Here is an 11,553-nt window from a genome sequence, read left to right as displayed (position 1 = left end):
TTTCCTCAACCCCAAATTCTTCACAATAGTTAATCATCATCTGTATTCTGCGTGCCTGCTTACTGTGCAATCTGTTTTCACATTCTTCACTCTGAAATACTGCTGGTGTGAACGTTTGCACGTCTGATCCTTTACTGTTTCCGCTGTAAGTTAGTCATCAGTGAGGAATTTCCTCAAAAGGAATTTCCTCAGTGATGAAATTCTAAAAATCTTCTATTCATCCCCCCTCTAGTCGATATAACGCACTTTCAAGTACATGATACTAGCCACGGACGAACCTCATTCTTCGAACCAAGGTGTCGCCAAGGTGTAGACACTTGCTCCTAGCCACCTTATGAGTCATAGTCTTATACAATTTTGATGTAGTTGCTTAGATTTCACACTTTAACAACAAGGACACTAACTAACAAAATTTAACAAGTTTTACTAGGATGATAAGATTTTTTATAGAAACACGGTACAACATAGAGGCTCACAAACATGTGCATACCATTGGTCTCAAAAGTGACGAATTCATCACACGCGCCTCGTTATCAATGTAAATTTTACGAAAGTCAAAGGTTTTTGGCAATGTAATAAACCACCTTTGATGCTTTAAATTCTCATCGAAGCTTGGTAATGTATTTACCATTCCACTAAAAATCAACAAAACAGAGTAAAACCGTAGACATGTTTGTAGAAGGCATAGAGAGGGATCGGCGATGGCGAGGGTCGTTGCAGCCGCGTGGAGAACTATGGGGCGGCGACGTTGTGGCTCGACGGGACGATGCATCAACAACCCATTGCTCGATCGGTGGAGAGTGTGTTGTACTCCGGGACATGAGGTGATGGTCGACACAGAGCGACGTGCACGTAGACGCGTGGACGATGACAATGACAGGATGGTCAGATCGATGTTGGGCTAGAGGCACACAGGCTCGACGACGACGACGGGCGACCTAAACCGGTCTTAGATTGAAAACCAAAAGAAAACACCGATCAATGCGACTAGCGAGAGAGAGAGAGAGAAACCCGAATGAAAGGATCGGGAAAAAGACTTTCTTGGACACCCGATCAACACAACCGACGGACGAATTCTATATACAGACGATGCGGCCCCCGATGGCGATCATGGAGGTCGACTACCCGAGTCGTGGCGCGGTGCGGAAACAACGACAACGACTAGGGTTTGAATCGGGGTTAAGCTGATACCATGCAACAAGAATAGAGAAGAGATTCATTGACTTGTTAATGTATTGCATGAGCCTCGTTGCCATATATATATATATATAAATATACATGATTAAATTGAATTACAAGATACGATAGAAATAAGGGGACATCTACGCGTCGACTGGCGGATCTTTTTAAAGATCTGCCCTCTCACGAGCCGTTGGATCTAGTGGCATGAACATTTTATTTACTTTGCAACAAAGGTCGTGTTGCGAAAAATTTACAATATAAATTATGTTGCAGATTTTTTGTGCAACGGAGGTTATGTTGCGGAATTTTTCACAACTGTGATTGTGCTGCGGATATTTTTTTTGTAACATGGGTGTTGTTTCAGGAAAAAATTACAACACAAATAATGTTGCAAAAATATGATAGTACATACTCTGAAGTACAATTTTGAAAGGAAAAAAGAGACGATGGAAACTTTTGTTGGGTTAATCCAGCAGGCCAGCACCAACTTGTCTAGTAGTAGCAAGCTCGGATAGGAGCTACACAATGGCGGTAGCCACGTGGCCCTGCGTCTAGTCTATCCCGTTGTTTATCCCGGCTGGATACCTACGTCTCACCTACTCCACCACCCGGATCTTCAACACGCAGCAGCAGCAGCAGCAGCCGAGCCGAGCCGAGACACCGCGATTCCTTGGCCGAATGGACCACGGAATACGCGTGACAGCCAAAGGGAATCTTCCGGCCATCAACCGTCATCCCGCCCCTCCATCTCTCCCAATATTGCACGCTCCTCGAGTACCCAAGAAAAGCTTCTCTCAACAACAGCGCGGGAGGGCCCTGTGCGTTATTATGGGTATCTGTAGGGGCCACGGCATAAAAGGGCGGAAAAGATTCCGTGGGACGGGGCACCGCGGGCGCGTGGGAGGAGGCGGTATCTGGACGCCTCTTCCGTGTTACGCGACGAAACGCCTCTGCCTCCGCCCCCGCCTGCCAACCGCATCCATCCACACCGCATGCGGGCAGCATCTTCTTTTCTCCGGCTACCTCCGCTTTTTTACCATCCTGCCCCTGCCGCCCCCATAAATGCAATCCAACCGAGGTGAAAGAAAGAAGGCAAGGCAGTATCTTCGTGGACGATTCCATCCCGAAATGACCGTCGTGCCCCCCGCCCCGGCCACCTGAACCGTCCCCTCGTCCGGTATAAACGCGGCGCCAGCACGCAAACGGCACCACCATTCTCATTCCCATTCCCACTCCTGCCACCTCCTCCGCTCCGTCGCCGTCGTGGATCTGCGCGGGCGAGGCGTCGCGGGGGGAGGGAGCTCTGGGCCGGCTGCGGCGGCGATGGGGTCGTCGTCTGCGGTGCAGAAGGAGGCCGTCGTCCTCGGCGGCGGCGGAGGGGCCGGGGAGGACCACCGGCTGCGGGCGCTGGCGGCCAGGACGATGACGGACTCGCTAAGGGCGGCCGTCGCCAGGTCCAGCTCGGCGGAGAAGGTGGCCAGGCTCGAGGACTGCGCCCGGAGCCTCGAGGCCGAGAAGGCCAAGATGGAGGTCTTCCGCCGCGAGCTCCCCATCAGCGTCCACCTCATCGCCGACGGTGCGTCCGTCCGTCCGTCCTTCCGCCCCGCTTGTGTTCCAGGTTTATTGGATTGTTTGGCTGGGTTTTAATATTTCGGTCGTGTTGAGTGCAGTGATCGAGTGGCTGAAAGATGAGGTGGCGCAGCACCGGAGACCGGCGCCGGATCAGCTGCTCGCACCGGCGCCGTCGCCGTCGCCTGCACCGCTGGCGAAGAGGAAGGCGGAGGGCGTCAAGACGGAAGCGGACGCGAGCGACAAGCGGAGCTGGATGAGCTCCGCGCAGCTGTGGACCTGCGGGAGCCACAGCAGCACCAGCAACAGCAATGGCGACAGCGCCAAGAAACACGCCCAAAAGGTAGAGCCATGAGACGAGAACCTTGGAACACTACTGAAAGGAGATGGGTCAGTTCAAATTATATCAAATATGAAAACGAGGTGGAATTTTTTTGGGGTTTAATTTAAAACCTGTGCTTAATTAATCATGCTAACTAGATAATTTAATTAAGATTCGGGATGGAGGGAATAGCATAATGTCAAGAACGAAAGATACTAAAAGCTGTATAATGTTCAAGAATGATGGCGAGTTGTTAAATTATGTGACACTGAAAAACTAGGAAACTTTACAGCTCGTCAAGTGGGAAATTTTGTGCTAGCAGGCTATTGTTCTGACTTTCGTTCAGTTTTAGTTCAAACTTGAACTAAAGCCACGACACTTATTTTGGATCGGAGTAGAAAAAAGAAAGATAAGTAGCTCTTTCAGCTCATTTGCAGTTTTCATTTTAGGGATTTTTTGCATCACAGATATTCCAAGATGGCTTTGTCTTGCTATCTTCAGATCATACTTTTTTCGGGGCGGTTTTGATGTGTCATTCTTTTCTAAAAAGAAGACGTCAGTTTATCCACCAGATTTTGCATCCCATCTCATAAGGACAATCCTAATCTCTTTGGCTCATACTCGGAAGAAGTCAATTTCAGATACCATATCTGTCAACCTGTTTCTTGTTTCTAACTTGTGTTGTCAATCTCAACTGCATCAGGTGGCCAATGCGTTCATGCCACTGAATGGCTTGCCAAACTTAGCAAAATCATTGGAGAGGCCAGAGGCGGCAGCCATGGCAGTCCCGGAGCTGTCCCTCTCATCTCCAGCAATCGACGCCCCCTGCATGGCCGCCCCGAGTGCCGACAGCAGCGCTGTCACGGACGCCGGAGCTCAAAGCCAGCAGCAGTCGGCGCAGCGGAAGGCCAGGCGGTGCTGGTCGCCGGAGCTGCACCGCCGGTTCGTCGCCGCGCTCCAGCACCTCGGGGGCCCGCAAGGTGGGTGTTGGGCAGTTTGTTAATCACATTTATTGTTGAAATGCTTTGAGCAGTATATGTTCTTCCTCCTTCGTGGTTGGTGTGCTGAAATTTTGCTTTGCTGTTGATGGATGCAGTCGCCACTCCTAAGCAAATCAGGGAGATGATGAAGGTGGATGGGCTCACGAATGATGAGGTCAAGAGCCACCTGCAGGTTTGTTCTTATTAACTTCTGTCTGTTCATTCATCAATCTAATCTACAATTTTCCATGTTTCCAACCACATGTGCATCAGAACATTTACCAGAAATACAATTCTCTTCCTGCAGAAATACAGGCTACACACACGGCGAGCATCCGACGGCGACCAGCAGCAGTCGGCGTCGGCCGGGCAGTGGCCACGGCCGGATCAGCAGTACACGACGTCGCAGCACAGCTCATCGCAGTCCGGCTCGCCTCAGGGGCCGCTGCAGCTCACCGTGTCGAGCCGGGGGATGTCGGTGACCATCGGAGACAGCTGTGACGGCGGCGAGGAGAACGAGGAGGAGGACGGCAAGTCGGCGAGCTACGGCTGGGAGATGCAGCAGAACGGCACCAAGGCCTCGTCGTCGTCTTGAACACTAAGAAACACATGTGTGGAATTTTCAGAGGCACGCTGCACAGCAACACACCACTGAGGGTTCGGGGTTGAGGCTTTTCTTCTTCTTTGTGTATAGTGGATGAGAGATTCTGAGATTGAGAGGTGTGTTCTTTTTGACGTGGAATGTGCTGATAGTTAACTGAACTGACGTGAGTCCTTGGGTTACACTGTATTAGAGATATGAGCTATGTTATTAACATTGTATACAACCTTCGGTTAAAATTTGGGTGACAACCTGTCGTGCGTGCGCTCTGTTAGGGATGAAAAATGAGGTGGAAATTTTCCGCTTTTTCTTCGGAGAAAAATTGAAAACAGAGAGAAAATATGAAAACGAAAATGGAAATTCGCAAAATGAAAATAAAAATTGAATTTTTATGTGAAAACGAAAACTGTGAATTTTCCATGTGGCAGCAGAGCCTTCGATTATCCATTTCCTAATGCTAAAATCATCTGAAAAACGTTGCACGGGTACATCTTCATGTTTTATTTTTGTGCATAAAGTTTCACGAGAAAATAACTTTTTTGTGGCATGTACAAAAAGACAAACAATTGTGTCGGTGAAACGCTATTTCGAAGAACTGGAATTTGACTTTATTGCGGAGACAAAACAATAGGATATTTTTTCACAAAAGTTTGTGGCGTGCACCCATATTTGCAAACATCTTCATGTTTTATTTCTGTGCATAAAGTTTCACGAGAAAATAACTTTTTTTGTGGCATGTACAAAAAGACAAACAATTGTGTCGGTGAAACGCTATTTCGAAGAACTGGAATTTGACTTTATTGCCGAGACAAAACAATAGGATAATTTTTCACAAAAGTTTGTGGCGTGCACCCATATTTGCAAACATGTATGTGTGGAATTTTTATTTGAATCTTTTCGCATTTTAAAATGTGCTTAAAATGCATTTTTTGAAAAAACAAGTTCATACGCCCATGGGTTCAGGATGTGCCCTCTCACTATTAAGCTCCTATGATGTGAAGCGTTATAGTGCTTTGGGGATTGTGGGGTCGTGGTGCCCCGCTTGTAAGTTTGTGTGTTCTTTAGTTCATTTCTCTTTTTTATTTCTTATTTTCTTCCATATTTTAATTCATGTGTGTTTATTAAATTTTGTGAACGAAAATTTATTTAAATTCACTTTTTTCTTGGACTTATTAACATTAAATTCCATGCATATTTTAAAGTTCAAGAACATTTTTGTAGTTACAAACATTTTTTCAATTTGAAAACTTATTTTATGTATGGTTATTTTTAAAATTCATGAACATATTTAAAATTCATTAATGTTTTCTAAAATACATCATTTTTAGATTTGCTACATTTTAAAAATCCTTGAACACCTTTTAGTGAAACTATAATTTCAATAAAAAATATACCCATTTTTTCTAAGCAAGAAGTGGGGCGAGTGGAAAAAAATAAGCGCGAGAGAGAAACACAAAGCTAAGCTGAACGAGTGAGAGCTTCATGGGACGGCCCATGTAAGTGTTATAGGAGTAATTCCGCGGTTTTATTGTGGAATAGGAGCTCTACAGAGGCTCAAACAACCACCAACCAGCTCACACCAAAACCCAAACGTATAAAGACACCATAACCATGCACCAAACAACTACACTCTTGGATGACTTGCCGAAGCAGATTGGCTTTGTCGACTCTTAAATGACTTGTCGGTAATTGAGAAATCTATACCGGGTATCCTTATGTAATGCGACAATCAAATTGTAATTGCCACAACGAGTAGTTCAAATGATAATTAGCATGAAGTCATTAAGACATGTACAAAAAAGATTCAAGTGTGTTAGAAAATGAGAAACTCCAGAGTAGTTGCATTGGATAATATCCAAACATCGAAAAATCTGATAGATACATTTACTAAGGGTCTGTCACGTAATGTGATAGATAATGCATTGAAGGCAATGTGTTTGAGACCCACAAATATGAGTTGTTTATAGTGTCAGCCAATTCTATATGATCGGAGATCCCATGAATTAGAATTGAAAAACAAGTTGTTGGCCAATTCACAGGAGAGTATCTTTACTATTAACAATATCAATCCACGAATATGCAATACTCTCCTAATCTGGATGGCAGGTTGATGTATATCTTAATGTGTTCTAAGTAGGTTATTTAAGCAGAGATGTTGTCCGTGTTGCCACGCGAAATTGCACCGCAACAACATGATAACTGTCGTACTTTCGTGAGAACGAACGATTGATTTACAAACAAAGCAACAAAGATATCCTCGCTTTCGTAGAGGAAAGATGACTGTTTTTCAACGCAAAATGGCAAAGATCAGCCAAACCCTAGAGATGCTAGGGCTCGGAAGGAAGTAGCAACAAAAATAAACGTACGATGAAAAAGTAGTGTTTATGTCGGCGTTCTGGGTATGGGGGTACCCAGACTTGTCTGCCTACGACCCAGGACTGACCCACTTCATCAAACAAACCAACAGGCCCGACCCTACTCAAGGCAAGGCCCTCGCAAGGGGGAACAACATCAAGACCCGCTGGGGGCCTCCCCAAGACCCCTCCGGAGCGGCGTATATTCCGAGGCGAGGCCCAACCTCAGGAGTCAAGGATGACGTAGGGAAAGGACAGGCGAGCAGCAGACAGCAGGACAGAGCAATTTCCCCTTTAGTGCAAAGGGGGCAAGGACGCACGCAGGTCTCCAAGGCATCTCCCAAAGGTTTCCATTCTGGTGCAACAAGGCCATCGCCGCCTGCCGGCAGGACAAACGTCATCCGTGGACCCATCCCTGCAACGTTGGCAGCCACTTTGCAGGCGAAGACAACCTTTGGGCAGGGGAGCATCTTCCCTTGTTCCGCTTCAAAATTGGCCGTTGTTGGATCCCTTCCCGCCGAAACGATAAGGGAGGAGGACCAGGGCCGCCACTATATATATAGAGAGAGTAGGTTACTTCGTAGGGGGGATCCGATTCATTCGTTCGCCCACCGATACCACGCAAAGGACACCCAGGCTCCGGAGGCCCCCGAAACACTATACCAGTTCATCCACCAACCTCCACGAGAGGCAATCCACCAAAGCAGGAGTAGGGTATTACGCTTCCCAGCGGCCCGAACCTTGTTAAACTGTCGTGTTCTGTGTCTTCCTCACCATCGAGTGACTTCTTTGCCATTCCCAGCGAGTTAGGTGAGGTGAGCCCGCGAGAGATCTTCGTTCACGCCCCTGAGTTCGAATCGTTAGGGTTTTGCGGAGCCCAAAATCCAACATTTGGCGCGCCAAGTAGGGGGCCTGTCAAGGTCTTCTTCGAGCTTCGTCTTCCCTAAGCCCCGCTGCTCCGATGACCGGTGCCCGACAAGCTTCTTTGAGCCTCGTCGAGCTGGCTTCCAACCGCCATACCACAATGGCCGCAACATGTACCGGCGTTGAGGTACCAGGCGGCTCGTACCAGATCATCAACATCACCTGCACCGTCGCAACCACCCGCGCCACCCAGACGCACGGCGGTTGGGCGGCGCCCCCGGCGTCCACGGCGCGCCGCATCAACTTGGAGGACCTCGGCACGCACGATGCGTTGCAGATGGTGAGCGATATGCTCCGCTATGGACCGTCGCAGGGGGGCTTCGACGCCTAGGCGGACCACATCACGGAGCTGATCGCCATCGCTCAGAAGGCCATCCGGCCCCACTCTTCTTCAAGGTCGCACGCATTGGTCCCCGGGCCTGCAAGCGACGGGGCCCCTCCTGCGCTAGGCGGGGCCGAGAGAGATGCGTCGCATGCTACTCTCCTCCTCTTCTAGATCCCGGCGGCCGGCCTCGAGGCGCAGCATGCCGGCAACCACCAGGGGCGCGAAGAGAAGGGCAGGACATTCGATGCGCACACCAACGCACGACATCAAGACCAGGCCAGCCCCCAACAACCCGGGGCGGCTAGGCGGGAGCGCTCCCTCAGGCGTAGCCAGCAGAAGGCGGAGGCATCGTTGCCGGCGAACTACGGCGACGGAGACGCGCCAGGGTACCAAGGGGGAGTTTGCACCGGGCGATGCCAGGACCACCCAACGACGGTAACAGGAACAAGCGACTTTGTGCTAAGGTCCATCGCAAGAATATATTAGAGCAACGCCACCGAGGGGATCCCCTCCCCCGCCTCCCGCTGCATAGAGGGACCGCCACCGTCGCGTTGATGAATGGCTTTGGAGGCAGATCAAACACCTACGTGGAGCCTTACGTACCGGATTATATAATACCACCTGACCCTCCCGTTGAGGAAGAACCTCAAGCGTCCACCCGAGGCGTATTTCCACCTGAGGAGTAAGGAACGCTCTGGGGGTACCCCTTGAGCCGGCCCTTAGGGCCCCCGCTGGCGGAGCACTGTGCTCAAGAGAAACGGGCATAGAGGTGTGGTACGTCTCCATCGTATCTACTTTTCCAAACTCTTTTGCCCTTGTTTTGGACTCTAATTTGCATGATTTGAATGGAACTAACCCGGACTGACGCTGTTTTCAGCAGAATTGCCATGGTGTTGTTTTTGTGCAAAATTGAAAGTTCTCGGAACGTCCTGAAAATTTACGGAGAACATTTCTGAAAAATATGAAAAATATCTGCGCAAAGATCCACCGGAGGGGATGGGCCAGTGGGCCACAAGCCCTGTAGCCGCGACCTCCTCCCTGGCCGCGGCTACCAGGCTTGTGGGGCCACGTGGCTCTGCCGCCCCCAATTCCAGCGCTATTTATCCCCTTTCGTCCCGGAAAAAATGAAGAGAGGAGAGTTCACCGCGTTTCACGATCCATAGGCGCCGCCATATCCCGTTCTTGCCCTGGAGGGCAGATCTGGAGTCCGTTTTGGGCTCCGGGTCAAGGAGATCGTCGCCATCGTCATCATCAACCTTCTTCCCTCTCCAATTCCATGAAGCTCTTCATCGTTCATGAGTAATCTATTCGTAGGCTCGCTGGGCGGTGATGAGTAGGATGAGATCTATCATGTAATCGAGTTAGTTTTGACGGGGATTGATCCCTAGTATCCACTATGTTCTGAGATTGATGTTGCTACTACTTTGCCATGCTTAATGCTTGTCACTAGGGCCCGAGTGCCATGATTTCAGATGTGAACTTATTATGTTGTCACCAATATATGTGTGTTTTAGATCCGATCTTGCAAGTTGTAGTTACCTACTATGTGTTATGATCCGGCAACCCCGGAGTGACAATAACTGGAACCACTCCCGGTGATGACCATTGTTTGAGGAGTTCATGTGTTCACCTAGTGCTAATGCGTTGGTCCGGTTCTTTATTAAAAGGAGAACCTTAATATCCCATCGTATCCATTTGGACCCGCTGCCACGGGAGGGATGGACAATAATTGTCATGCAAGTTCTTTTCCCTAAGCACGTATGACTACACACGGAATGCATGCCTACATCACATTGACGAACGGGAGCTAGCCACATATCTCTCCATGTTATAAGTGTTGCATGATGAATGTCATCCGACAGATCACCGATCCATTGCCTACGAGTTTGTCCCACTACTACTGTTACTTGCTTTGTCCTCCTGTTGCTGCCACTACTGTTGCTACTACTATTACTTGGTGTTGCTGCTACTGTTACTTGCTGCTACTGTTACTTGCTGCTACTGTTACTTGCTTTGTCCTGCTTCTGCTGCCACTACTGTTGCTACTACTGTTACTTGTTGGTGCTGTTACTTGCTACTATTGCTACTTGCTACTGCTGTCACTACTGTTGTTCCTTGCCATTGTTGTTACTCGTTACCCTGCTGCTACCTGCTACCATACTTTTCTGGCACCATTGATACTTCAGTTAGGAATGATCTGCCATCAACAGATTCTTTCCTAGCACCGTTGCTATCATACTACCTTTGCTGCTTATATCCTGCTTGCAGATACTAATCTTTCACGTGTGGTTGAGCTGACAACTCAACTGCTAATACTGGAGAATATCCTTTCACTCCCATCGTGTCGAACAAACAAATTTGGGTTGAATACTCTACCCTCAAAAACTGCCACGATCCCACACGCTGGTGGGCCATTGCAAGACAATTGCTAATTGTCGAGCAATTGGAAGCAGCTCTTTTCTGGCGCCGTTGCCGGGGAGGATAGCTATATTTTCTGAGTCACCTGGGATTTATACCTGCTGATCACTATGAAGAATCTGAAAGATCCAAGAACCAAAGTCTTGCCCTCAACTACGAGGGGAGGTAAGGAACTGCCATCTAGCTCTGCACTTGATTCACCTTCAGTTTTGAGTAAGTTTGCGACACCACCTCGTGCTAGAAATCTTGATATGTCGCTTGTGCTAGATGATTCTAGAGATGCTACTGCTATTGATGATGTTTATGATGCTACTATGCTTGATGATACTATGCCAGATACTGCTAGAGATGCTATGCGTGATACTGCTTTGCCTGATGATGCTAGAGATGCTATTTTGCCTGATGATGCTATGCTTGATACTGCTTTGCCTGATGATGCTAGAGATGCTATTTTGCCTGATGATGCTATGCTTGATACTGCTAGAGATACTACTTTGCCTGATCTGCCACTAGGGGTATTCCTTGACGGTCATATTGCTAGAGTTACCGCCAATGCTCGTGATGCTTCTGAAACTGCCGATACTATTGAGATAGAACCTGCTTTTGCTCCTGCTAGATCTAGCTCCCCTAGATATGAATTGCCTGATATACCTGAGGGTTATGTTATGGAGGGAGAGATACCTGAGGATTTTCTTGCATGTAAGGATGCTTATGACGCTGAGAAATTACTTCTCAAGTGGAAGGAAAAATCTCTGAAAGTTAGGATGACATACGACCCGAAGTTTGCCATTTCACCTATCTTTATCACCGATGAGGATTATGAATTCTTTGTCGACCCTGAGATAATCTCTCTAGTCGAATCTGATCCTTTCCAAGGT

General features: G+C 48.2%; 1 protein-coding gene across 1 annotated transcript; it reads left to right on the top strand.

Annotated features, from left to right (window-relative positions):
* Positions 1 to 2,274: 2,274 nt before the first annotated feature.
* Positions 2,275 to 4,893, top strand: LOC123398072 (transcription factor HHO6-like). The gene is made up of 5 exons (XM_045092581.1): positions 2,275 to 2,758; positions 2,853 to 3,094; positions 3,777 to 4,053; positions 4,170 to 4,246; positions 4,361 to 4,893. The coding sequence occupies exons 1-5, from the start codon at positions 2,506 to 2,508 to the stop codon at positions 4,646 to 4,648; spliced, it is 1,137 nt and encodes a 378-aa protein (XP_044948516.1). The 5' UTR covers positions 2,275 to 2,505; the 3' UTR covers positions 4,649 to 4,893.
* The last annotated feature ends 6,660 nt before the right edge of the window (positions 4,894 to 11,553 follow it).

Source organism: Hordeum vulgare, chromosome 5H, assembly GCF_904849725.1.
Source record: "Hordeum vulgare subsp. vulgare chromosome 5H, MorexV3_pseudomolecules_assembly, whole genome shotgun sequence".
NCBI lineage: Eukaryota > Viridiplantae > Streptophyta > Magnoliopsida > Poales > Poaceae > Hordeum > Hordeum vulgare.
This window is presented reverse-complemented; position numbering and strand designations above follow the sequence as displayed.